General features: G+C 31.0%; 1 protein-coding gene across 1 annotated transcript in view; it reads left to right on the top strand.

The window, feature by feature from the left end:
- Positions 1-17,005, top strand: part of didum (dilute class unconventional myosin) — a 56,504-nt gene extending 39,499 nt beyond the window's left edge. Inside the window, exons 24-39 of the mRNA XM_090117380.1 lie at positions 436-531; positions 1,252-1,360; positions 1,919-2,062; positions 2,414-2,493; positions 5,246-5,367; positions 5,766-5,873; positions 8,865-8,964; positions 10,696-10,813; positions 11,203-11,337; positions 12,052-12,256; positions 12,910-13,055; positions 13,601-13,830; positions 14,774-14,923; positions 15,300-15,431; positions 16,059-16,172; positions 16,467-17,005. Of these exons, the coding sequence (XP_089973506.1) occupies positions 436-531; positions 1,252-1,360; positions 1,919-2,062; positions 2,414-2,493; positions 5,246-5,367; positions 5,766-5,873; positions 8,865-8,964; positions 10,696-10,813; positions 11,203-11,337; positions 12,052-12,256; positions 12,910-13,055; positions 13,601-13,830; positions 14,774-14,923; positions 15,300-15,431; positions 16,059-16,172; positions 16,467-16,595 (2,118 nt within the window). The 3' untranslated portion in view covers positions 16,596-17,005. The remainder of the gene's footprint in view (positions 1-435; positions 532-1,251; positions 1,361-1,918; positions 2,063-2,413; positions 2,494-5,245; positions 5,368-5,765; positions 5,874-8,864; positions 8,965-10,695; positions 10,814-11,202; positions 11,338-12,051; positions 12,257-12,909; positions 13,056-13,600; positions 13,831-14,773; positions 14,924-15,299; positions 15,432-16,058; positions 16,173-16,466) is intronic.
- Positions 17,006-26,332: the final 9,327 nt, after the last annotated feature.

Raw genomic sequence — 26,332 nt, 5'->3', positions numbered from 1 at the left:
TTAAATGTGTTATTTTCTAGATAGTAAAAAAATACTATATTTTGTAATGAACATTTTACTAATGTTACTAAAACACTGGTCTAACTCCCGAATTATATTTTTGGCAAAATTTTACTTCTGTGTAATTCTAGCAGTTATTTGTATGTAAAAACAAGACTCACAATCATCTAATAAAAATGTCCGAGCGGTTTGCTATAAAACATATATGTATTGAAATTACCACCTTATTTCGTGGCAGTAATGTTCAAAGTAGATTGTATCGCTCATTACGAAACTCTGCCCAATACACATAGGCAGAGTTTTGCTTCGGAGTATTGAGCGTGATTGTTAGTCCAGTTGTTTATTATAATGACATACGCACAGTTAACAGCTAGAAATCATGTTATTTTTTCTAATTTTCTTATATTTAAATAATTACTATACCCATTTTGATAGGATTTCGGCTACGGTTCAGTCCGTTCAGTGGAGACGACCAGACCAGCGCTGGAAGCGGTCAACTGGTCCGCTGGAACTCATAATGGACCTTCACCGGTTTGTTTTATTTATATATTATATAGTAATCATAATAAATATGAAAAAAGGCTGATAAGAGTCGTGTTGATGAAAAATATTGCGAAAATGGTATAAAATATCCCTTTTGAGAGCAGACGAAGTTAAGGGGATCACTTAATATGAATTATTTGTAATATTTTTAATTGATAAAATTTCTATTTAAGTTGTAAAGTGTCGCGTTTTATCAACTTTGTTCGCATACACTTGTCATATATTGAACTAGCTTTCCGCCTGCGGCTTCGCCCGCGTTTTCAAAAAAAAACCCGCATAGTTCCCGTTCCCGTGGGATTTCCGGGATAAAACCTAGCCTATGTCACTCAGAAATGATGTAGCTTTCCAACAGTGAAAGAATTTTTCAAATCTGCCAAGTAGTTTCGGAGCCTATTCAATTCATACAAACAAACAAACAAACAAAAAATCAAACCTTTCCTCTTTATAATATTTGTATAGATGAAAAGTTTCTAGTAAAAATTGAGTGTGTTAAAATCATTGACACCCGACATTTTGTTGAATAAATAAACATAATCAATAGTTAAAACTACTTACCTATAATTTGGCACCAAAACTGTCATTTTTTATTAATTTTGAACTACCCTCACAATAAACAAAAACTTATCTTAAGCTAAATTCCTTACCAAAACAAACAAAAACATAACCCACCTATTCGCAATCGGTTAAATACCCAAATACATATTTCAGATCGCCGACGCTGGCCTAGTACTAAGAATGCAAAACAGAATTTCCGTACTTCAAGGAGAATTATCCAGAACTGCCAAACGTGCTACGGACTTGGAAGATCGGTTGATGAGTAAGTTAATAATTACATCTATAAATAATAATAAATAAATATTTCAGGACAATTTTCACACACGGCAACTTTCGCTAAATAATAAACATACATATATAATTTTAAATAAATACTTATATTAACACCCAGACACAGAGCAAATATCTATGTTCATCACACAAAGATTTGCCCCGGGTGGGAATCGAACCCACGACCTCTGGCTTGGAAGGCAGGGCCACTACCAACCAAGCCAACTGAAAATCAAAACTGTACATTGAATATTTTTTTAAAGGAATACTTGGGGCGTGATCTACAATCGACGTCGAAACCAAAAATATAGTTTTTTACAATTTTTCATGGATGGATTTACTTCAAAATTTGCATCAAAAATCCCGAACAGTTCCCGTTACTGTGGGATTAATGGGAAAAAAAAGCATATGTCTTTATTCTACGTCTTCAGCTACCTACATACTAAACATTGTAATCGGTTCAGTAGTATTTGTGTGAAATTGTTACAAACATCCACACAAACTTTCGCATTTATAATATTAGTAGGATAATAATTATTATATATTTTAGACCGTCTGATGCTACCACCTTCCAATCCAAACACGGATCGTTTCAAAGTGGAGGAATTAGAGATAGAAAACAAGAAGCTTCGAGAACAAATTGACAGATTGAGAGCTGCTGGTGACAGCATTATACTTTCTAAGGAAGTTATTGGTAAGTTTGTTTGTTTAAATATAAGGAAAGGCTGAACAGATTTTGATAATACTTTCGTTTATAGGAGATAGTCGCTATATATCTTATTTAGTAAATCTGTATTTTTTGTTTATAAGAACTCGCTTATCTGTGAAATTACCAGAACGAATTAAAAAAATACCTCAAATAAAAATAAAAATTCCTAAATCAATAAAAAAAATATTTGTCGCATTTTTTTACAAAAATGACAGAGTTTCTTAATTCGTAACGTATTAGTCTTATTCATATTTTATCTGTGTTTTTTTTTTCATTCAATAATAAGTGATAATAATGAATATAATAATAATATCATAGAATATGTTTATTTATCAGGTCAAATGGACACAATGCAAAAAGAGTTGGACAGACGCCGCGACGAATGCGTCCAACTCAAGAGTGTGCTCACTCATCAGGTACATTTCAATTTTATTGTATGTTTGTATAGTAAATAATATTAAAATATTAGAATGGTTAATTTGGGGTAAATACTAAATATATATATATATATTTTGTTGTAAGTAAAAGTACAATGAAAAACTGTTTACAAATTACTTTATTTTGAGCTATAATCTTGTATTTTCTGAGGAAAAAGTATCACTAAAATTTGTTTAGTAATTCCTGAGATACGTCCGCGCCAATAGATAGAAAATATGTTGTGTCGTACAAATATGAAATAACTTAGTTATGACATACATTCGAGTAAACATAATCATTTTGAAAACTACATACTTACTATTTTTATGTTTATTGCTATAAAATTGTCCCTTATGATATGTCTAAAAACCTGGCCAAAACATTTACAACAAAACAATTTACATCAAAATCGTCCCGATTTTATTACTACAGCAATTTACATAAAATAATATCTATTTCAAAAACTAAAAAATACAATAATATCAAACCGTTTACAATCTACATACTGCATATTACAAATAATCTCCTCCTTTTTTTGAAGTCGGTTAAAAAGACGAAATAATAATAAAAAACTAACATAGTTTTAAATTCATAATTTCTAATCACATTGCATAGTTAAATTACCTAATTTTATCAAGCAATCAGTTTTATCAGTATGTTAGTACATAGATAAAAAAAAACTGTTACAAAATGTCACTTTCTCTATTTACGTAAATGTAGTGTAGGTATTAAACATTATTTACACTCAAAATATTTGCGACATACATTATCAGTTGAAAATTATGTTTTTTGTACACGAACGTGTGATTTGTTTATGGTAAAAATATATAATAATGTGATGTTAATAAAAAATAAAAATGCAAAAAAAATATGACAAAATGTCGAAAGTGTTTGATGGTGTTTTTGTTAAGAAATTTCTCGTCGATTTGCCAAATGTAAAGGTTTTTGACAAACATAAGAAGGTACTTTTCATTTTAATATATGTTTTGTTTAAAATGAAATCATTTTTGAATAAAATAATAGTTTCGAAAATCTCCAGTTTTTTTTATTGACACTGGTAGTGTATCAGAATATCCATTTTAATCCGTCAGTCCTCGGATCACAGACACAATAGAAAATCTATTGTGTCTCGGCCCGATCGGGCCGCTCGGTGGTCAATGGGTTAAAAAGTTTTCAATATATTGATAGCTCTAACATCATACGTAATGATTAGTTGCTATTATTATATTCCTTCAATATACTTTACATTATTTAAAGAAAATAAGAATTTTACCCCTTTTATTGTTTTGATAGAGTTTATATTTAAACTAGCTTACCCCCCGCGGCTTTGCCCGCTTTGTCTAAAACCTAATAAATTATATACTAAAACCTTCCTCTTGAATCACTCTATCTATTAAAAAAACCGCATCAAAATCAGTTGCGTAGATTTGCGTAGATTTAAGCATACAAAGGGACATAGGGACAGAGAAAGCGACTTTGTTTTATACTATGTAGTGATTAATTCTTTGTAATAGTCTTCAAATCATACAAAATACATATAAACAACATAATTACATGTGTAAATAATTCATTTCCTAATATAAATTAATATAAGAAATAGGTATAGATAATAGAATTTAACCATAAATTGAATTGTTCAGAAACCCTGGTTCCAAGCATTGAAGAGTGTCGTAAGTAAATAAGTGTAGGAAATGCTTATAATTTTATTTTGCTGTGTATTTTATTATTTTTTAAGCTTTTTTTTATAAGAATTTTAAATATTACTATTTTGCGTTGTTATATAGATAATAATTTAGATATAAGAACTTTTTTATGAAATGCTTAGTATAATGCCGTCGCTTTTTAGTGTAAATTTTATTTTTATCCTTATAGTAAAAAGTGCAGTTTAAAAATCGCCTATAATATGTATATTAAGGTATATTCGATAAAAATCATGAGGTTTTATTTAACGTAATAAATATTACTAAATAAATTACACATAAAAATCTTAGAGTGATGGAAAATTAACGTAAGAACCTTATCTAATAATTTAAACAAAGAAATCTACAAAATATATAATTTTTTTAGAAAATATTGTATTTTAAATGTTTGTGTAATGTAATTTAAACTTTATATTGCCTTGTCTAAAACCTAATAAATTATGTACTCAAACTTTCTATTAAAAAACCGCATCAAAATCCGTTGCGTAGTTTTGAAGATTTAAGCATACATAGAGACGAACAGACAGACGCACGGTGACTTTTTTATCTTAAATATAATATAGTGATGTATAGAATCCGTGTTATTTTTTTAGTTTTAAGCGTAATGATATTGCTTCGGTCTTGTTTTTACAATTCTATTAATAAAATATTATTTTCCTTTGTGCTTTCGTTTTGCTGTAATCGCATGGTATATTTTTATTTTATTTATTTATTTTTTTTAATTGTGTTTAGTCTTATAGTAATATACAAATAAATATAAAGTACTTTAATCTAACAAGTTAATTCTTACAATATTTTCAAATAAATTAAATACTGCTCGTCTATTATTAAATATTTTTTCGGTCTTTTATAGTAGTTTTTCCGGTCGACTTTACATATACGGAAAAGGTTTTTTTTTTCAATTTATCATTTATAAATAAACAGAAAATAAATAATACTTAAAATTTAATTCTGTTCTCTAATGAAGGACCTAAATAAAAGTAAATTTAACTTAAACAAATTTATTTTTCGAAGTAATGCTAAGCCTGAAAATAGTTTTATTAAAAAATAGCCCTTCTGCCTTCAGACGGTGAATCTAAAGTCGATTGCATCCAACTACGGATCGGATGTTGACATCATCAATGAAGATGGGGAATTGGCTTCGGCTTATGAAGCTCAGAAAGGCATTAATAGGTAAGTATTAAAAATATATATATTTTTTTTGATATATCAAGACTGCTTCCGAAACAGTCAGTAAAATTAAGAAAAACAAATACTTTAAAACCTTTGAACAATAGTTAATAATGGAGAGAATTGAAATGGCTTATAGTTTTATTAATTTTATACAAATTTAAAAAATTGGATTAATTCTGAGGTTTTTGAAGTGAAATGCGTTGAGAGTAAAATTTCAAGGTCGAGTCATGGCAATACCGTCACGTCATGGAGTGAGACGACGATTTTGGTATCTTTGAATCATGCCAAAGAAGTTTCACTTCTGAAACATGTGCTCGGTACACACGCTCTTTTTATATTTATCGTAGGCTATAATTGTAATTCTTAGTTTGAACTGTAAATTCGAACATCATTTTCAGGCAACTACAAGAAGAATTAACGTCCGAAAAGAGATTCTATATGGAACACATTTCCAAAACTAAAGCTGAAATCGAACGCCTCAGGGAGGAAAATGAAAAGTACCAGAAGTATGTACAATCATCTATTTATCTAACATACACAAACACACAAAACTTTCAAAATGTATTTATTTATTCTGACATAATATTTGGTTTGCTTCATCAAGATAAATTCAAATAAGGTTCACATAATAAGTTAACTATTTTTAGTGTAATAGAGACATAAGAAGGTTATAAACACTAGTGATCACACTTAGAAATAAGAAAACAAATACCGATATCAAGTTCACTGAGAAAGATACAACAGATAAAAAAAATTCTGCTCCCTTTCTTGTTTATAACGAATACAGTTCAAGTTACAGTTTATACTTTTTTCACAGTTTATATTTGCTCGATTATCTATATTATTTAATGCAATTTCTTCAATAAGTTAAAAGTTCTAATAAGTTCTATTTATTATAAAAAAGCTTAATATTACTAACTTTTTAAAACTAATATAGTGAATATTTATTTAACATGTATTCCACTAAAGATTAGACCATTTTTTATTGAAAAACGTAATAACATAAACGGTTAAACATCTAGGTTGTGCTATATAACGAAAGAACATGTTAAACATTTACAGCGACAGTGACGAAGACACAATAACGTCGAAAGTACGAAGATATTGGCTCGGAATTCATAGATCTTGCAGCTCTATAAAAACAATATTTTATCCAAATAATTTATTAATGAATATCTCCCTATCTCTTATACGGTACAAATAGTTTACGAATGTTATTTAGTGACTGTATTTATTTTGTTTTAATAAACGACTGAAAATTAAACGCGTTGTGACTAGTGACAAATTCGAATCGAATGCTCGTGGTGACATTTGACCCAAATGACGATATCTTATGGATATATCTTTTTTTTGCGTTTTTTTTTCTGAAATTTGTAGGTACTGAGATAGTATGATAGTAATAGGGATTTAAAACATACATTGCAGCTCTGTCTTATGTTATATAAAACAATAGTTAATTCAGTTTCTATCTTGATATTATATACATATTTAATATATCTGTATACTACATATTTCCTAAACTGTCGATCATTTTTATTTTGACAAATTTGTTGTTTAAACGCAAAATTATTGTGTAGGTAATCGGAGCCAAATAATTTTCTAGGTATAACTTGACTTTTGACGTTGGTTTTATAGCCATAACGACGATGAGACATGAATTCTTCGTAACGAAAAATTAACGTAAATTCAGAGGCTTAACAATAATACAACAGTTTGCATACAAAAGCTCTATTACGAATAAACAACAGTGTATCTAACAATCCTTTTCAGGGCTAAACAAAATTGTATTCAAAAGCTCTATTAAAACATTAACAAAAATGTGTGTATCAGTTTTAAACGATTGTGTATCTAAAAGCTCTTTTCAGGGCTACACAACAATGTATTAAAAAGATTTATTTGGCTTCAACAACAGTGTAAACAACAGCTCTTTTCAGGGCTAAACATCAATGTATCTAAAAACTTCAAATAAACAACAGCTCTTTTCAGAGCTCCACAACAGTGCATCCAAAAACTCTATTATAACTGAACAATAGTGTAAACAACAGCTCTTTTCAGGGCTAAACGACAGTGTAGATACAAGCTTTTTTCAGGGCTTAACAACAGTATATTCAAAAACTGTATTATAACTGAACAACAGTGCAAACAATAGCTCTTTTCAGGGCTAAACTACAGTGTATCTAAAAACTATAATTAACAACAGTGCAAGTGTAAACAACAGCTCTTTTCAGGGCTAAACAACAGTGTATCTAAAAACTCTATTATAAATGAGCAACAGTGTAAACAACAGCCCTTTTCAGGGCTAAACAACAGTTTTTCTAAAAGCTCTATCATAAATAAACAACAGCTCTTTTCAGGGCTCCAGAACAGTGTATCAAAAAACTCTATTATAAATTTACAATAGTGTAAACAACAGCTCTTTTCAGGGCTAAACGACAGTGTATCTAAAAGCTTTTTTCAAAGCTTTACAACAGTGTTAACAAAAGCTTTTCTCATAACAGCCCTTTTCAGGGCTAAACAACAGTGTATCCAAAGACTATCACAAATAAACAACAGCTCTTTTCAGGGCTCCACAACAGTGTATCCAAAAGTATTAAAAATTAAAAAACAGTGTAACCGACAGCTCTTTTCAGGGCTTGACAATAGTGTATCCAAAAGCTCTTAACAGGACTCGCAGGACAATAGTGTATCAAAAATATTTATCAAGCATGAACAACAGTGTATCGAAAAGCTCTTTTCAGGGCTTTACAACAGTGTAAACTACAGCCATTTTCAGGGCTCAACAACAGAGTATCTAAAAACTATTACAAATTAACAACATTTTACCCAAAAGCTTTTTTCTGGGTTTAACAACAGTTTAAACAACAGCTCTTCTTAGGGCTAAAGTGTATCAAAAGCTAAAGTGTATCCAAAAGCTCTTTTCAGGGCTCTACAAAAGTGTAAAAGTGTAAGTGCTTTTATTAGGGCTACACAAATATGTATCAAAAAGCTATTTTTTGCAAATTAAAAGCAGTGTATTCAACAGCTCTTTTCAGGGCCTAACAACAGTGTTTCTAACAGCTCTTTTCAGGGCAACAACAGTGTATTCAAAAACTTTTACGAATAAACAACAACAACAAACAACAGCTCTAATCATAAGTCACTCAAAATAACGTCTTGTTGAAATCAAATCCTTAACCTGAATAGGAAAACCCTGTAACAATACAGACAGATGGAAATAATGTTAATAAAGCAAAAAGAATTAAAATTAAAATACAGTTGACACATTAAATTCATGACAAAACTTTCACTTGACGATCGAATGCATTCAAAGTTAATAATAATTCATAAAAAATGTATATTTTATAATCATTTTATAGAAATATATCTTTTTACACATGCTTTTTATTAGTATAATAATGTTAAACACTACACACAGTTTACTTATATCAAAACATAGAATTAAACACAACGACAACATCATGTATTTTACATTTAATGATTGCAATGTTTTCTTTTAGATTACTAAGCACAGATCTTAGCCAAGAACCCAAAAATAAGAGTCAAGAGTTCGCCCAGAATGAAATCATACGTTTGACCTCTGAAAGTATGACGATTCAGGTAAATTATTTAAGTACTAGATTTCCGCCCGCGGCTTCGCCCGCGTTTTCAAAGGAAAACCCGCATAGTTCCCGTTCCCGTGGGATTTCCGGGATAAAACCTATCCTATGTGTTAATCCAAGTTACCCTCTATATGTGTGCTAAATTTCATTGTAATCGGTTCAGTAGTTTTTACGTGAAAGAGTAACAAACATCCATACATCCATACATCCATACATTTATACATCCATAAATCCTTACAAACTTTCGCCTTTATAATAGTATTAAGATTTATTTGGAAACCCAAAAATAGCATACCAGTATAATTTTGGAATTATATATAAGTACTAAGGACTGACCGTCTTTACGTATTTTCGTTATTGCTACCCATTGAGATAATATTAATAGGAGACGACACCGCCTACATCACTTATGTTCCACTCAACATACGTCATGTGACGTATGTTGAGCGGTATTTTTTAATGGTTTTAAAGTGAAACGCATCAAACATGCCTTCGTGTGTGTTACGATATTGCACAAATAATACAAATAATACGGAAAAGTGCAAAGGAATAACTTTCATCGTTAAGTACCTAACTAAATAATAATTTTTAAAACTTAGTTAGAGCAAAAAAATGGCGCACAGATTTTGTTCGTGGTGTCTCCTCCATACGTAGTAATATTATCTCAATGTTGCTACCATAGTTTATCCATGAAGTTCTATAATAAAATGTTTTTTTTAATATAGTAACAAAAGATATGAAAAAAAACAACGTGAAATTTAAAACAACAAAATAATTTACACTTTCCGAAAAACTATATTATTCATTCTTGCTTTAAAAAAAAGTCCCTAAACGAATAGACATGTTTGGTTGCAGTTTTTTTTATTGAAAGTCTTGTTTATCGAGAAGTTTCTTAGCTATGTTTGATAGAAATAGAAACAGGCCTTTCCAATATTTAGCTTATTGACTATGTGGAAAATAATGATATAAATATCAATGATATGTTTTAAATCGATCAACATCAAAAATATCCTTTTAGATTGTGTTTTAGATCTATTAATAAACCAGCCAGCTACTTATGTCTATACATATATTGACTCTGTGATATTAAATTTTAATTAAAATCGTATTAACAAATAAATAACGATTAGTAATAATATACTGTTTTTTCCCCTTGATTCAAGATTTTACAATACTAGGTGGATATAACAATAAATAACGTATACATAAAGACGTTCTTAGTCCACATACTAAAAAATAAATATATCCAATAGTGTAGCCAGGAAATATAATTTGTATTTGTGTTTGTTATGTTTTAAATAAATCATCCTGTATATAGTAAGTTTGTACTAACTCTTACCGACATGGCGCTATATAATATGCTAGTACTACGCCGTTGCGTTACTTCTCTCTCACAGGTATAGTGAATTTATTATAAATGGTGTTCTATTTTTTCAATATTCGTATAATATAATTTGTATCATTTTTTTTTTAATTTTAAAATGTATTATATTTTAAATATTGTTATGAACTAACTGATTTTGGTGGTGCTTTCATTTATATAGTATTGTCGTCTCCACCCCGTATATACCAGAAATTATAGGTTAGCTTTAACTTATAAGATTACATTGTATGCAAGCAAAGAAAAAATATTTGAAAAGAGTTTTGGAAAAGTACCCTTTTCAAATATTTTTTCAAACGTTTCTCAACATCTACAGATTTATCATTTTTTTTTTTATAATTTTTACAGGAAAGAGTCGACAAACTATCGGAAAGCTGCCGTCGCTACAAGAACCAAATTAGAATGCTTGTTAACAAACTGAAGGAAGCTGGTATTGAGGATGTTCAAGATATTTTGGAGGGCAACGGTATGTATAGTTATCGTAATTTTTAAAGTGAAACTTCTTTAGGCGTGTTGAGAGTAAAATTTTAAGGTCGCGTCATGGCAATACCGTCACGTCATGGAGTAAGATGACGATTTTGGTATCTTTGAATCTTGCCAAAGAAGTTTCACTTCTGACACGTGTGTTCGGCATACGCCCTCTTTTTAATTTAGGATAGTAACTAGGTGTTTTTTTTTTCACAGAAATTTCATAGAAAAATAGACAGAGATTTAAAGATATTTATGATGATGTATCTCGCCTGATGTTTTAATTTTAACTTATTATTAATATTAACTTATTATTACTATTAACTTAGTATTATTAATAATTATTTTAATTGAACCTTATTTTCTAACTAACCCTATTTTTTACAGATTCAATGGTAACTCAAAACACATCACTACCCCTAGAAATGGCGACTGTAACTCGCAAGAAAGAGAGGGAATACCTCGGAATGTTCGAATATAAGATACAAGATGAGCCGATGATTATAAAGAAACTTATTCTTGGTAAGTTTGTATGTCTGTTTGATTGAATATAATGAAATATTGTTAAACGTTTTACATGTAGTTAGTAGTATACCTATAGCCATAAATATTCATACTAAGATAGTCCATGTTAGGTAATTATATTTCTGCAGTTCCTCATAAGAATGTTTTTATCAATAAACATTTTGCCTTTTGTACAAATTATGCTATTTTAATACTATTTATTTTTGGATACTGTTGTTTTCTCACATTTTGAAAAATAAAGAATTAAAAATAAATAAATAAAAAATTTTGATGTAATGGATGGAATGGACTAGGATATACATAAATGCAACAATATCGAACATTGTGAAGTTGGTCCTTCGAGGAATCCTGTTTTTGTTTATTCGCCAAAATCGTAAACGGCCTTTAAATAAAATATGCTAATTTGAGAGAAAAATCCATAGAACAAGTTTACAATGATTGACAACAACAATAACAATAAATTATTTATTTTATTCCTATGAACTACATTTAACATATCTATCGGACAATTTTACAATTACACCTTTTTTTTGTAATTTGGGGAAATCTTGCATAGATACCCACGGCCTCCGGGGAAGAGGCCGTGGGTTATGTCGGATTTCTACCGACCAAAACCCTACTGTGTTCCGTCAACCCGCATCAACGGCAGGGCCACGGGTATAGGTAGAATTCGGCTTTACAATTACACCTAGAAAATACCCGTCTTTCCAGACCTAAAACCCCACATTGCATCCACTTTACTCCCGGGTCTACCGGCCTACATCCTGTTCATGATGCTGCGTCACACGGACCATGTAGACGATGAGCCCAAGATGCACTCCTTGATGAAGGGCATTAGGACTGGGGTCAAGAAGACCTTGAAGAGACGAGCTGATAGTGTGGAGTATAGCGCGCTGTGGTTGGCTAATATGTTGAGGTGGGTATTTATTACGATCTAGGATTTTTTTAAAGTTATTGTTTAACTAGCTGTTCCGCGCGGTTTCACCCGCATTGCTCCGCTCCTGTTGGCCTTAGTGATGATATATAGCCTATAACCTTCCTCGATGAATGGGCTATCTAACACCGAAAGAATTTTTCAAATCGGACCAGTAGTTCCTGAGATTAGCGCGTTCAAACAAACAAACAAGCTTTTCAGCTTTATAATATTAGTATACTAGTATAGATTAATATTTTTTATTATTGTTCCGACTGAGAAACTTCTATGGGATTCAGGCAATTAACCAGAATGTGTGGAAGATGTCCCGATGTCCTTATCGATTTTTTTTTGTTTTTATAATTAATAAGATTCTTTTAAAATAAAAACTCATTGTTGTATAGAATTATATATCAAGTTGAGTAGTGAAGAATAACAAACGGTACCAATCATATAAAAGTTACGAATCAAGACAAAGTTTAACCAAGCCATTGTATATACGTTTTCTTTTTAATACAATACTATAATATTCACACATTATTCTAAACTTTAAAGTAGTTTAAAGAACTTGAAATTATTTGTTGTTGCCTCTTATCACCATAAAAAGTTTATAAAACTTTAAACTGCAAATTAATTATCTAAATAATTTATTACAGATTACTAAACAACCTGCGACAATACAGCGGCGATGCTGTATTCCAAGCAAGTAACACGCCGCGTCAAAACCAGCAATGTTTGAGGATTTTCGACTTGTCTGAATATCGACAAGTGCTTAGTGATATAGCTATTTGGATATATCAGGGTGAGTAGACATGAAAAAATGCTGTCAAAATAAGAGGGAATAATTGTTATCAAGTCATTTAACAGTCTACTACCTAGTATGGGTATGACGTAAATTCTACATATTATATCAATAATTACACTCATCAATTTTGTGCTTAAGAGCTATCGCGCAAGAGCAACTTTGGTCTCCGCAACTATTTTGTCTCTCCCATCAACTCTATGGGCTAGTAAGAAAGTGCGCGCACTTTCATGGGTGTTTAAGGGTGTCGGTCAATATCCTTATTAACTGATTTTATCAGATAATGAGGATATTGACTGGTTCAGGGTTTTGACTGTAACATATACAAGAAACTCTGTCTTTACTTTCAAATAGAAAGAAATAAAATATACAATTTATTTATTTACCAATATACATTTAACAAGTTTTTATAACAAGAACATAATTCAAATTAACTGTATGCTATAAAATTGATACTCACTCCGTACTTTACTGCACACTAAAAATCTCCAATCTTGTGGTCAGGCGCTTCCCTATCTATAGTAATAAAAAAAAATCTTCCCCAGGCCTCATAAACCTCCTGGAAGGCCAACTGGACCGTCTAATAGTCCCTGCAATCCTCGAGTACGAGGAGATCAGTGGGCTGTCAGGGCCCCGGGGCGGGGCCCCCGTGGCCCCTGTGGCCCCACCGCCCTCTGCAGGGCCCGCGAGGCTCAAACACGAACTGGCGGCCACACATGATCATCTCAAGATGCATGATGTGGATGCTGGCTTACGGGTTATTATATTTAAACAGGTGAGTGAAAACAAAAGACGGGTTGCACTCCGGGAGTGCCAGCAGAAGAAAACTTAATTATTAACGTTGAGCATGTTTGATATCCATCCGTCTTACGCTTTTTCGATCAGGCCACGTGTCCTGACGCGAGTTTAAATTTTTATACCCATTACAGAAAAAGTGCTCAACGCCGCTAAAGAAGTTTTCACTTCAAAAGTATGTATTTCTAACTATATGTATTTTAAAGTAGTGATTCGCCGTATGGTAAATATATGTATAACCTATACCATCCAGGGATAATGTACAACGGTAAAAATAATTATTGAAATCGGTCTACTAGTTCCTGAGATTAGCGCGGTCAAACAAACCACATTACTATAGATAGGTAAGGTCCACCTAAGCAGGGCCCGCAAGACTCAAACCCGATCATCATGATCATCTGAAGATTCATGATGTGGATGCTGGGTTGAGGGTCATTATATTTAAACAGGTAAGTGAAAAAAAGCTAGCTGCGTTAAATAAAGGTGAGTAAAAAATTTCCCCGGCTTTCCCCGTGGTAAATACATAGTCCATAGCATTCAGGGATAATGTACGTATGCAACGGTGAAATAATTTTTGCAATCGGTCCACTAGTTCCTGAGATAAACGCGGTCATACAAACTGCTGTTTTATATTATTAAGTATCGGTATTAGGCGCCAAGTCTATCAATAAAAAATTTTTAGATAGAAATTACATATCTTAGCGTGTAGTTTTTAATTTTTACTGTTCATAGAAATATAATTCTACCCTACCCACTATTATTTTTTAAATATTCCCTGATATTTTCTTTTTGACGTGACAACGTCTTATAATTCGATAGAGCCGGCTGCACGCACGAAAAACATGATTCATGCGGCGTTACCTCGCTCTGAGGCGTTCCATGTAAGACTTGAAGTGTTTAATTCTTATTTTCTCCATTCGCAGCTATTTTACTACATTTGTGCGTATAGTCTGAACCATCTGCTCCTACGCAAGGACCTGTGTTGTTGGGCCAAGGGTCTACAAATAAGATACAATATATCTCACCTGGAAACATGGATTAAGGAACACTTGGCGGAGTATGGGCAGAAGAGCGTAAGTAGAATTTTATGGAGATTTTTTTTTAATTTTAAAGGATGTTCAAAAAGTGAAAAAATTTATTTGGACAAAAAAGAGGGTATTTAAAGTTGCTTAGTTAGGTTTTTGTGGTAAGGTGGGAAAATTGAAGTGATACAATTTGTAGGTAATTTTGAGAAAGAAAATATATAAATAAAGTTACTGGAAGAGATCGCTGATAAGCGAAAGGTTTTCTAATATATTATTATGATAATCGCTAATGATTAGATTAATTACTTGTAACTAGCTGTGCTGCGTGGTTTCACCCGCTGACAAACCCGCTGCGTCAATAGTCATTTTTATTTTATATATTTATTTTTAATTCACAATTTTCATTCATTCAAACTATTCGCAGGTTGAAGAAACACTATCAGTACTAAAGCCGATAACTCAAGCGGTACAACTGCTACAGGCGCGGAAGTCAATGGCGGACGTCGCTAGCACGGTTGAAATGTGCGCGGATTTGTCTGCTATGCAAGTTTGCAAGGTAATGATAAATTTTGTGGAAGATTTTATCCTTCTTCCCAAGCGTCCCGTATCTAAAACCAAATATATCAACCAAACTCGACCAAAAGATCTGCACTTGATAGTCATCATGTATAAAAAAGGTGTGTGTCACTCGGGGACTGCCGCGGTAAACTATTGCATGCTATGCCTTCAAGCCACACCTCCGCGCCCGTCCCCGTGGGGAGCGTGAGGTTTTTTCGTTACGGAATTTTTGGATTCGGTCCCCGTGCTCAAGGCCCTCGCTAGAAGCTTTGCAATAGCTTAAAAATTTTCAGCAAGAAAATAATGATTTACAAAATTTGCAATAGCTCGAGAACGTTAGCCATATTGTATTTGTTGTGTATTGTTTCATTATTTTCACCGCCTATTTCATCCCTTCTAAAGGCCTATTAAAATAATAATAACACATATTTTTTTCGCTTTTTTTATCATTTATATGTTTTTGTACACTATATCTCCAAATTTGCAACTGTGAAACTTTTAGTTGCTTGGAAGAAATTGGTATTCAGCCATAAAGCCGTCAATTGTGTCTTATATCCTGCCTTTGTATAACTTTATGTATGCAATAAATAATATAAATTCTAATTTAACAAATTATCTTTTCTAGATACTAAACATGTACACACCGGCCGAAGAATATGAAGTCAAAGTGACGAAAGACTTCATCCACGAAATACAGAAACTTATGCAAGAGAGAGCTCCCAGTGCTAATCGGGAACCGGTAAGTTATAAATATAAGTAAAAAGAAATAAAAAGAGCGTGTCAGAAGTGAAACTTCTTTGGCAAGATTCAAAGATACCAAAATCGTCTACATACTCCATGACGTGACGGTAATGTCATGACGCGACCTTGAAATTTTACTCTCAAGGCGCCGAGATTATTACAGAATTTAAAAATAGTTCTTTAAACCAATATCAAGTCAAGTCTGATGAAGCTGGTTGAAAAAGCCATTTAGTTACATTTTTAAACAAAAAAGTAATAGCTAATTATATAACCTATATTTTTATAATTCTAGCAAAATCTCCTGATGGACACGAAAATGATATTCGCCGTGCAATTCCAATACAACCCGTCTTCCATACGACTGGAAGATATAGAAGTGCCCGACGTTCTGGAACTCGACGGATTACTCACTAAGATATAAGTGAAAATGTAGAAAAAATAGTCTATTAATTCGTTATCTGTGCTGGTGTGGTGTCTGTGGTTTTCACGGAATGTCAATGTCAAATTTAAACGTCAACTGTCATGTGTCTGACACTGGCAAAAAGTCTTCCCTCAAGGCCATCATTGAGAAAAAAAATCAACTGTCAGCTGTCAAATGTCAAGTGACAGATGTCAAATTTTTGGCGGTTTTCTTTAACTGTTTGGAAATGTAGATTTGTTTTTATTGTTTAAATAAAAGTTAATCTATGTTCTGTTAAATATAAGTATCCGTTAAGTTTTAATGTGTGACATTTTTTAAAACTCCGTGAAAATCCACATCCTACTTTAAGTAAATGGTGCAACACGATTATGTAATGAATGAAAAACGCGCCATTTTGTTTTCTCTTTACATTGATAGGGCGTATTCAGAAAGAAAGCTTGAAACTTATAAGCGCTTATCGGCGCTTGTCATGTTCATATATTTTCCTGTCAGTGCTGTCAACCCGCGCAGGAAAATATATGAACATGACAAGCGCCGATAAGCGCTTATAAGTTTCAAGCTTTCTTTCTGAATACGCCCTTAATCGCTAAATAATGTTGCACTATGAGATGTTTCGTTTATTCGTTCGGAAATATTATCATACATGAGGGCCTGTTTCACAGATAATCAAATATGGATGTACAGTCAATTTTTATTTGAAATAATATATAAAATAGTGAAACATGTCCTTTTTTACTCATGAATCATTCCGTTCCTATATTTTTGATTTGATACATTTGTTATTGTTAAATGGTGCCATTATTAATAATTATTATAGTTCTTATCAATACTACGATTTAAATGGTACTTAATTTTTAGATTTTAATAAAAAAATAGTTAATTATACATTGTTCTATTCTATTCTTTAAATATTTAAAAAAATTATACTATAGCTAAGAACGTTCGAGAATATTCTTTATGTATTTAGAATTATTACATATGATTTGAAGTTTAGGCTGAATCGGCGGCCATTTTGTTATTAAGTATCATTTTACAGATAGAGTGCTAGAAAAAGGCAGTTTTATTTAAAAATAACTTTTAATATGGACTGAGCATACATTCCATATAGTTAAATGCATTATTATTTAAAAATCTTATTTACAAAGAAAAATACTTGCATTTAATCTTAAAAGTTTGCGTCATCGTCTCTGTATTATGTTTGTTGCCTCTTTAAATAATTTACACGTTTTATAATCTCCAATATATTAGTATTTCTGAGGTACTTATAACATTATTTCTCTATTCTCTTCACTTTAAAACGAATAATTTCATTTTATTGTATTTTCCATACTTATCTAATAATACTAAATAGATTGACACAAACTTTAAAATAATGTTGTTTTCTGTGATTTATCGAAAAATCTTCAAAAATTTAACAGGGTTTAAAACTGAATTTGATTTTTTATGTGCTATTAAATAATTTAGTTTCGGTCTTTACGGAAGATTGAATTTTGACATATTTTCTTGTTTGAGAAAATCGTCAAAAACAACCAAACACAAGAAAAGAAATTGATTTATATTAATGAGACATATAACAAATGTATTTCAAAATGGAAAAAATTATTTTATTTGTTGATTTTTACTTTGAAAACGATTTTTGCCATACACTTATAATGTGTTAAAATTATTATGTTTGACTTACCTATTTTATCAACGAACTATTTAAAATATAATTTTTACGTTTTTGTACTTAATTCCTATAACATAAAAATAAATAAGTTTGTTTTTTTAGCAATAAGTAGTTAAATAAGTGAATTATTTGATATTGTTTGTTTTCATCATGTGTTAATATAATATTTGTAGGTGATATTAATTATTTATTAAAATCATATCATTACAACTTTATTGCAATTATATTTGATGTTTTCCTTAAGTATTTAGTATATTGTGTTATATACAGGGTGTCACACTATTGGTATACTAAGCGCGAAGGAACTTGTAGTTTTGCATACACTGATCATGTAAAAAATACATAAACAACAAAATTATGTTAAAAAAATTTTGATATTTTTTTCCTGAAAATCCATGTTTTCTTCTCTAGCTTCGCGCAGCCGTCATATACCGCTTCTCTAATGTGAGCATTTTGTCTATGAAAACATAATCTTAAACGATAGCTCACGTTCTAGTGGCAAAAATGGGCGGGTTGCTTGCTATGGGTGTACACATAGAGTTTTAAGATTTCATCTATTTGAAAAAAAAATGCGTCTGGAATTTTTTAAGTATTTTTTACGTACTCAGCGTATGCAAAACTATAACCTCCTTTGAGCTTAGTATACCAACAGTGGGACACCCTGTATAGAAATAATAATTATAATTTAAGTAGTATTACTTTAGAAAGGGGATGTTCATTAAATCTTTTAGTTATTTTAGATATAATAAAGAGCGTGTGCGCACGTGTCAGAAGTGAAACTTCTTTGGCAAGATTCAGAGATACCAAAATCGTCGCCTTCTTCATGACGTGGCGGTATTGCCATTACGCGAACTTGAAATTTTACTCTCAACGCGCCTAAAGAAGTTTCACTTCAAACACCTTTTTTCTTGATTTTTTTTATATTCGACGTCTATAGTCCAAATTATATAAGTTTTTTGCCATAGATTTTTGTTGAAAATCTCTTATATTACTTACGATATATATCAAAAACTATTGAAAAATATTTTAGGGACATCTTCCTTCTAAATAATAGTTTAGTATTTTACTACTGACTACTGTTAATAATATTACTACTGCATAATATGTCATACATAATTATTTCCACCGAATCGTCTTCGGCCATAACTATGTATAAAAACATTTATTCAAATTTTGTTTTAAAATTACAAAAAGCTAGTTTACTATTTTCACATGTAATTTTTAATCAATCTATAGTAAAACAGGCCCTGAAGATTTTCATCATGTACAACTAACTTGCCATATATTTATTGCATTTGTTTATGCTAATCTAAAAAAACTAATCAGAATTATATAGGACCTAACCATAAACAATGAAATGTAGACCAATAATTATAGAACATAGTCATAGACAATTAATAGAAATAGAAAAGAGTTTATGGTACGCATTTAAACATTATTGCACATATTTATTAAAAAATGGCGAAATTATTATACAATTTATATAATAAAATATGATATAACAGGCATAATATGTATAACCCGTGTCAATAAATGAATGAATTTGAAATACATGTATCACTATCTCTTTTACACATTGGAAATAGATCGTGCTTTCTCATTCACTCTTATAGCCCAAGAGTGTTGTCTTATTCTATTAAATATTGATGCGGTTTATTATTATTCTATATACAGTTGTTTGTAATCAATCCTTATATATAATTATTAATTGAATGTTATACTACAATATGATGCCTTTGAAAATTCCTATTAAAAAGGAAAGAAAATGTAGTTCATGATTCTATATTATTTCAATAAAAAAATGTATTCAGTACAAAATATGTACTTAATAAATGAAAAAATATATTATCTGTTTGTTATAACTAGAAGTATTAATAAAAGATATGAATATATTATATAAATAAATGTATTAAGAAACGCAAAATTGTGTCGAAAATTCGTTATTTGAATATTGATTTGAGTTTAATTGAAATCAAATAATGAGGTTCAATTATTGAAAAACTTATAAATAAACAAGGTTTGTAAGAAAATTGGCCCATTGCGTATTAATAAATATACATATAAATAATTTCTTGTTATTTTAGTAGAAATGTTACCATAATATAAATTATAAATATAATATAGGTGCTAATGTACCTATTTGTTTTAAGTTAAGCAACGTTAACAGCCAGTTTCACGACTTCTAGATAATATATTGTGTTTAGCTTATCTGTCTGATAAAATGACAAGTAATATATGAAAATATACGTCAAAATGTGTTAGATAGGCTATCAGTGACTTATCAGCAAGTCTTGAAACTGCAATACTTGCATTTATGCAATTTATTCTAAATTTGTTTATTAGAATAATAGATAAAATATATGATAGCTATGTTATTGAAATACATTAGGTGCTCAAGATGTATAGAAAAATTATATGAATTCTAATTATCATTATCTTCGTAAATATAAATATTTTATATTCCTCATTGTATTTTAAATCTTCTGTGTTGAAAATAGTTTTTCTAAAATCTAGCCATCTCGCTTCTTAATGCAAGATGTGCATTGATTTTTCATGAGTGCGAATGAAATGCCGATATATATATGTATTCCGTCTCAAATTTATTTAGTTTTTAAAGTCCGTGATATACATATGGTGGGAAATTTAAGTTTTTAACCGAACTAGAAAATAGATGGTTATTACTTATTATGTATATGTTTCTGAAATACAAGAGCAATATAAAATATTATATTATACATATTATATGACAATTATTTTATACTCAATAAGGTTTTCTTAATAGAAAAAGACAATATAGAGCAATTAAAAATATATCAAAACATAGTTGTTGTTTGACAAAATTATTCTATCGTTGCTATCCTAAAAAATATTATAATCAATTTAATTGATACTTATATGACTGTGTAATCATTGTTGAAACTTATAAATTAGCAGCTAAAGCAATATTATTATAATTTTGTATCTACGAATACTTAAACTATACTTTTATCTCTTGAAAATTACATCCATTATCATATTTTATTATTGCAACTTAATAAAACATTGAATTAATTCGATTTAACTCTATTGTGAATTATTTCCAAAATGTTGAATAATAAAATTAAACAAAAACAAAATCAATAACATAAAAAGTATAGTTTAATTTTTCGGAGGTAATTTGTTTCAATAAAATTGTATTAAGTTACCATTGTAGAAATAGTTCTTCCAAATTTTGGCTAACGTTATTTCTAGTATATTCTGTTAATCGGAAGTTTTGGTCAATTGTTGTTGGCGGGAAATAAAAAAAAATGGTTTGTTTGTACAAATTTGAAAAATATGTTATATGTATAAAAAATAGGTTTTGTATGATACCTACTAAAATTTCCTTTTGTTTCGATTATAATCGTTATATTTTTGCAAATTTTCATTTCATAACTCGTCAATATATTAAACCTAAATAATCTGTAGAAAAAAAGGTGCAAAATTATTAATAAAGATGAATTAAGTATAACAATGAGAATTTAATTCCAATATCTTATTACAGCATGAACTATATAAAGTACATGATAAAAGTAATTTTCAATTAAACTATGTACTTCATTTTGTTCTATTTTTTAATGTCACTTTTATTTTATATACTTATAACTGTTATTCGTGAAAAGTGAATTATATAAACTATATTGAACACGCATTTTTCTGTGCATTTTCTGTATTGATTATTTCATTTTATGTTTATATGTTTCATATATTATTAAAAAAGTAAGAATTCATTACATTATATATATTACTATAATAGTGAAGAACCTTGTATTTAAAACCGATAGTTTTCACGACACTACCTACTTTACTACTTTAATAGTGCGAGAAAAAACATATTTCAAGAATATGCCTTGTTACAAGTACTTAATTAAACTATGGTTTAAACTTATTCTATAAAGTCATGGTTTAAATTTAGTACAAAGGTTTAAACTATTGTCATTGTCTATGATTTAACGTAAAATTTAAATCATGGTTTTACGATTTAAACCCGGTTTGTAGTTAGTATGTGTTTTGTAATAAGGCGAATAATTGGCGTTTAATTGGTTTTATAGTTTAGTATTATTACATCGATTTTTGTTATTACATATAACTACTTATTCTGACTTGTACCTTAGTATATGCTCACTTTACTTTCAAGTCACCGTTTTACTTATTGTATAAATAACTGTATTTTGTTAGTTATTATAGATAATATAAAAATATTCCTTGTGTGCTGTGAGTGTAACATTCCGTAATAATAGTTGAATTATATTTATTGTGAAATGCAGATCAATACAGCATGTTAGTAATTTGGTGTTTTATTTACTCTCCTAGACTTATGAAGCGTGGCTTTAATCGCATCCTATCCTCGAAACATAGCCTCTTGCTTTTTTTATGTACTCTGAATATCTATAGACTCACAATAGCCAATAAAAAGATCGTCAAATAAAGTCTGTTCAGCGTGGTATTTATATTCATTAAATTATCACCTTATTGCGTGACAGTAATGTTCAAAATCTATTGAACAAGCTCATTAGAAAACTCTGCCAATTATACGCGTAGGCAAAGTTTTATTTTCGACAATTTGTGGGCTTGATTTTGGGCCTAGTTGTTTTTTGTACGTCATTGTATACGACTACAATACATATCTCCATACTAAATTACATCAAAATTGGTTCTACACTTTGGTTGTGATACAAAGCAACGAAATACTTCATACACACCTACACATTATACGATCCTTGACTACCACCTTCGTTCAGTTTTTAACTCGTGAGCTTATGACCAAAGGGTACTGGGTTCGACTCCCGGTATAAAATGTCGCACGAAGAAAATAAAATGTCGCAATCTGACAGAAAAATATGTCGTCCATAAATAAAATCAAACAGTTCTGCAATTGCTTCAACTTTTGTACCTACATCATCAATCATAGATGCTGAAATCCAAAACTTGGTAACGAAAAAATCTTTATCGTGAATTCTATTTTGACAGAAACTGATACTACATCATCAGATTTTAAAAACCTCAATATTCCTGGGGCTTATACACGTCGATTAAAAAAAACAGGCTAGGTAACTATAAAACTAATGGATACTGTCTCTTATCAGGAACAATTCCTAGAAAGTATAATCATATATAGGTACTTCCGGCAAACTAAAAACCTTATATTGATTGCATACCTATAGCCTAATCACTTACTTTCTTGTAGTTCAAAATATCATATCACCTACTTCTATACTTAAAGATGTTTGTTACGCCATACTCTTGTATTCCTACGCTTCCCAAACATGGTCGCCGCCTTGCCGATACGAATATCGATCTCCGAGTTAAGTGAGAGATTGTTCGACACGGTGGACCCTAGATAGCAAAATCTGTCGATTTCTACCGATAGGTTACCTAGATAGGTTGCGATCCAACGCTTGGAGGCCTATCTCCCCCATAAAAGGTAGCTTCTCTTTCTCAGGGTCTAAAAATTGTCTGTGCCCAATTTCATCAAAATCGGTTGAGAGGTTTATGCGTGAAAACCATACATACATACATAATTACAAACCTTTCCTCTTTATAATATGAGAAGTAAGTAGTATATATATGACATTAATATCATTTTTTTATAATATACAACACAACATTGAGCAACATACTAATAGTTTTTATGCATTAAATCTCATTTATTTTTTTAAATATTTAAGTGTGTTGAAATTTTTAACGATGACAGTGTAAGTAAACAATATTCTTTCCTTCCTTGTACAAATTACAATACAGGAATATAATTTGCGAATAAATAATATATTTATCAGAGCCGCTACCACAGTAATATTGTAATACTGTGCCGCTACTTTATTTTGAGCCCAAATACACGATGACGCTCTATAAAGCAAATAAAATAGAACAAAATTGTGTTGTTTGGTCAGTCGTACTGTAAACCATGAAGCGATTAGTAATAATACTTCTTATGGTTCACATAGTATTGTCATATCCTGAGCTTAGTTATGAATCTATTAAAAAATATGGAGAATATTTGATAACGCAATGGTTTCGAACTGAACCTGAGATCAAAGATCTAATAGTAAATGCGCAATCATGTTCATTCGGGAGGGTTAGAGCTCCGTGGGGGCATTGCATCACTTGGGAAAAGTAAGTTTCATCTTTCTTTATCTATACCTACTAATATTATAAAGCTGAAGAGTTTGAACGCGCTAATCTCAGGAACTACTGGTCCGATTTGAAAAAAAAAGGCTATACTTAAGCGCGTCACACACGGTGAAGATACTATAATATTTTATCTTAAGATACTGTTATATTTTATATTACAGTATCCTAACGCATCCGGTATCAGCGTTCGGAGTTCGGACCATCATTTTTCTTTTTGTCATTGCGTACTAAGACCCCTGTAGAACCGCCATCCTGTTACAAATGACCCACAAAATTTCGCGTCATTTGTAACAGGATGGCGGTTCTACAGGGGTCTTAGTACGCAATGACAAAAAGAAAAATGATAGTCCGAACGCTGATACCGGATGCGTTAAGATACTGTAATATAAAATATAACAGTATCTTAAGATAAAATATTATAGTATCTTCACCGTGTGTGACGCGCTTAAGGCTATATAATATCATCACGCTAAGACCAACAGGAGCGGAAAAATTCGGATAAAACTGCGTGGCACAGCTAGTGAGCTATTAGGTGATAGGTGGGTATAAAAGGTAAGTCTGAAACCAAGCATATAGACGGCCGTAACTAATAGTCCATTAAAAAGTTACATTTGGGGTTGCGTTTCTTAGAGGACGCAATTTTATTTTTGTGATGTGTATCTGAACATTTTCGCTCATAACTTTTTTATTTATAATTCTACGACAAAAAGTTACTAGACCAAAGTTGTAGAGAATTTAATTTGCAACAAATATTGTTAACAATTATTTTTTATCAGTTGAATAGTTTAAGAGATATATCGTAAAAACCATTTCAGCCGCTATTTTCAAGATGGCGGCCGTGGGACAAGGGTGGCGACCCCACAAAGTTGGTTTTAGCTTCACACTGACCCCCTCTACACATCACAAAAATAAAATTGCGTCCTCTAAAAAACGCAAGGTTTGTCCTAAAAAATGTAACATTTCAATGGACTATAAGGAATTACGAGCGAATGAAAAATGTGACATTTGTTTACATTTTAAGTAATATTACTTACACACGCAGAGTTTTGTTTTTTTGAACGAGCTTATCTCAGGAACTACTGGTCCCATTTGAAAAATTCTATTGGTGTTAGGTAGCCCATTTATCTAGGAAGGCTAAGACCAACAGGAGCACTGTGGGTAATAGGTACCGAGGGGCACAGCTCGTGAATAAAATCTAATAGGTACAGTTTTATGAATGATTTTAAAGCATTGATTTTCTTTTCAGATTCTTGAGCATTAAGATGGGATAAGCTGGAAAAGACTTCTAAGAACAGAAGAGTTGAGTTAAAATAGACCCAAGTTTTGATAGCAAAAGTGCATTGTACCTTCCTTTGAAGAATAATAAATATATAAGAGTATTATTGGTTTTTATTCAATTATAAGTATCTAGCTTTAGCTTGCGGGTTCACTCGCGTGGCACTGGATAAAAAGTAGCCTATGTGCTAATCCAGACAATTCTCTATCCCTGTTCTAAATTTCATAAAGATCCGATCAGCTGTTTTTGCGTGAAAGAGTAACAAACATTATATTATATTCTTACAAACTTTCATGTTTATAATATTACTAGATTTCCGCCCGCGGCTTCGCCCGCGGCTTCGCCCGCGGCTTCGCCCGCGGCTCCGCCCGCGGCTTCGCCCGCGTTTTCAAAGGAAAACCCGCATAGTTCCCGTTTCCGTGGGATTTCCGGGATAAAACCTATCCTATGTGTTATTCTGATGTATAAGCTATATTGTGGTAAAGTTTCATTCAAATCCATTCAGTAGATTTTACGTGAAAGAGTGACAAACATCCATACATCCATACTTACAAACTTTCGCCTTTATAATATAATATATTAAGATAGATACTAGCTGGTGCGTTGTGCGCGGGCTGCAAGCAGCCCGCGAGCTTCCGTGTG

This window comes from Colias eurytheme, chromosome 28 (assembly GCF_061535395.1).
Source record: "Colias eurytheme isolate Ceu_HAF_F1 chromosome 28, ilColEury1 Martin Lab GWU primary, whole genome shotgun sequence".
NCBI lineage: Eukaryota > Metazoa > Arthropoda > Insecta > Lepidoptera > Pieridae > Colias > Colias eurytheme.
The sequence above is the reverse complement of the archived record's forward strand: the minus strand, read 5'-3'. Positions and strand labels throughout refer to the sequence as shown.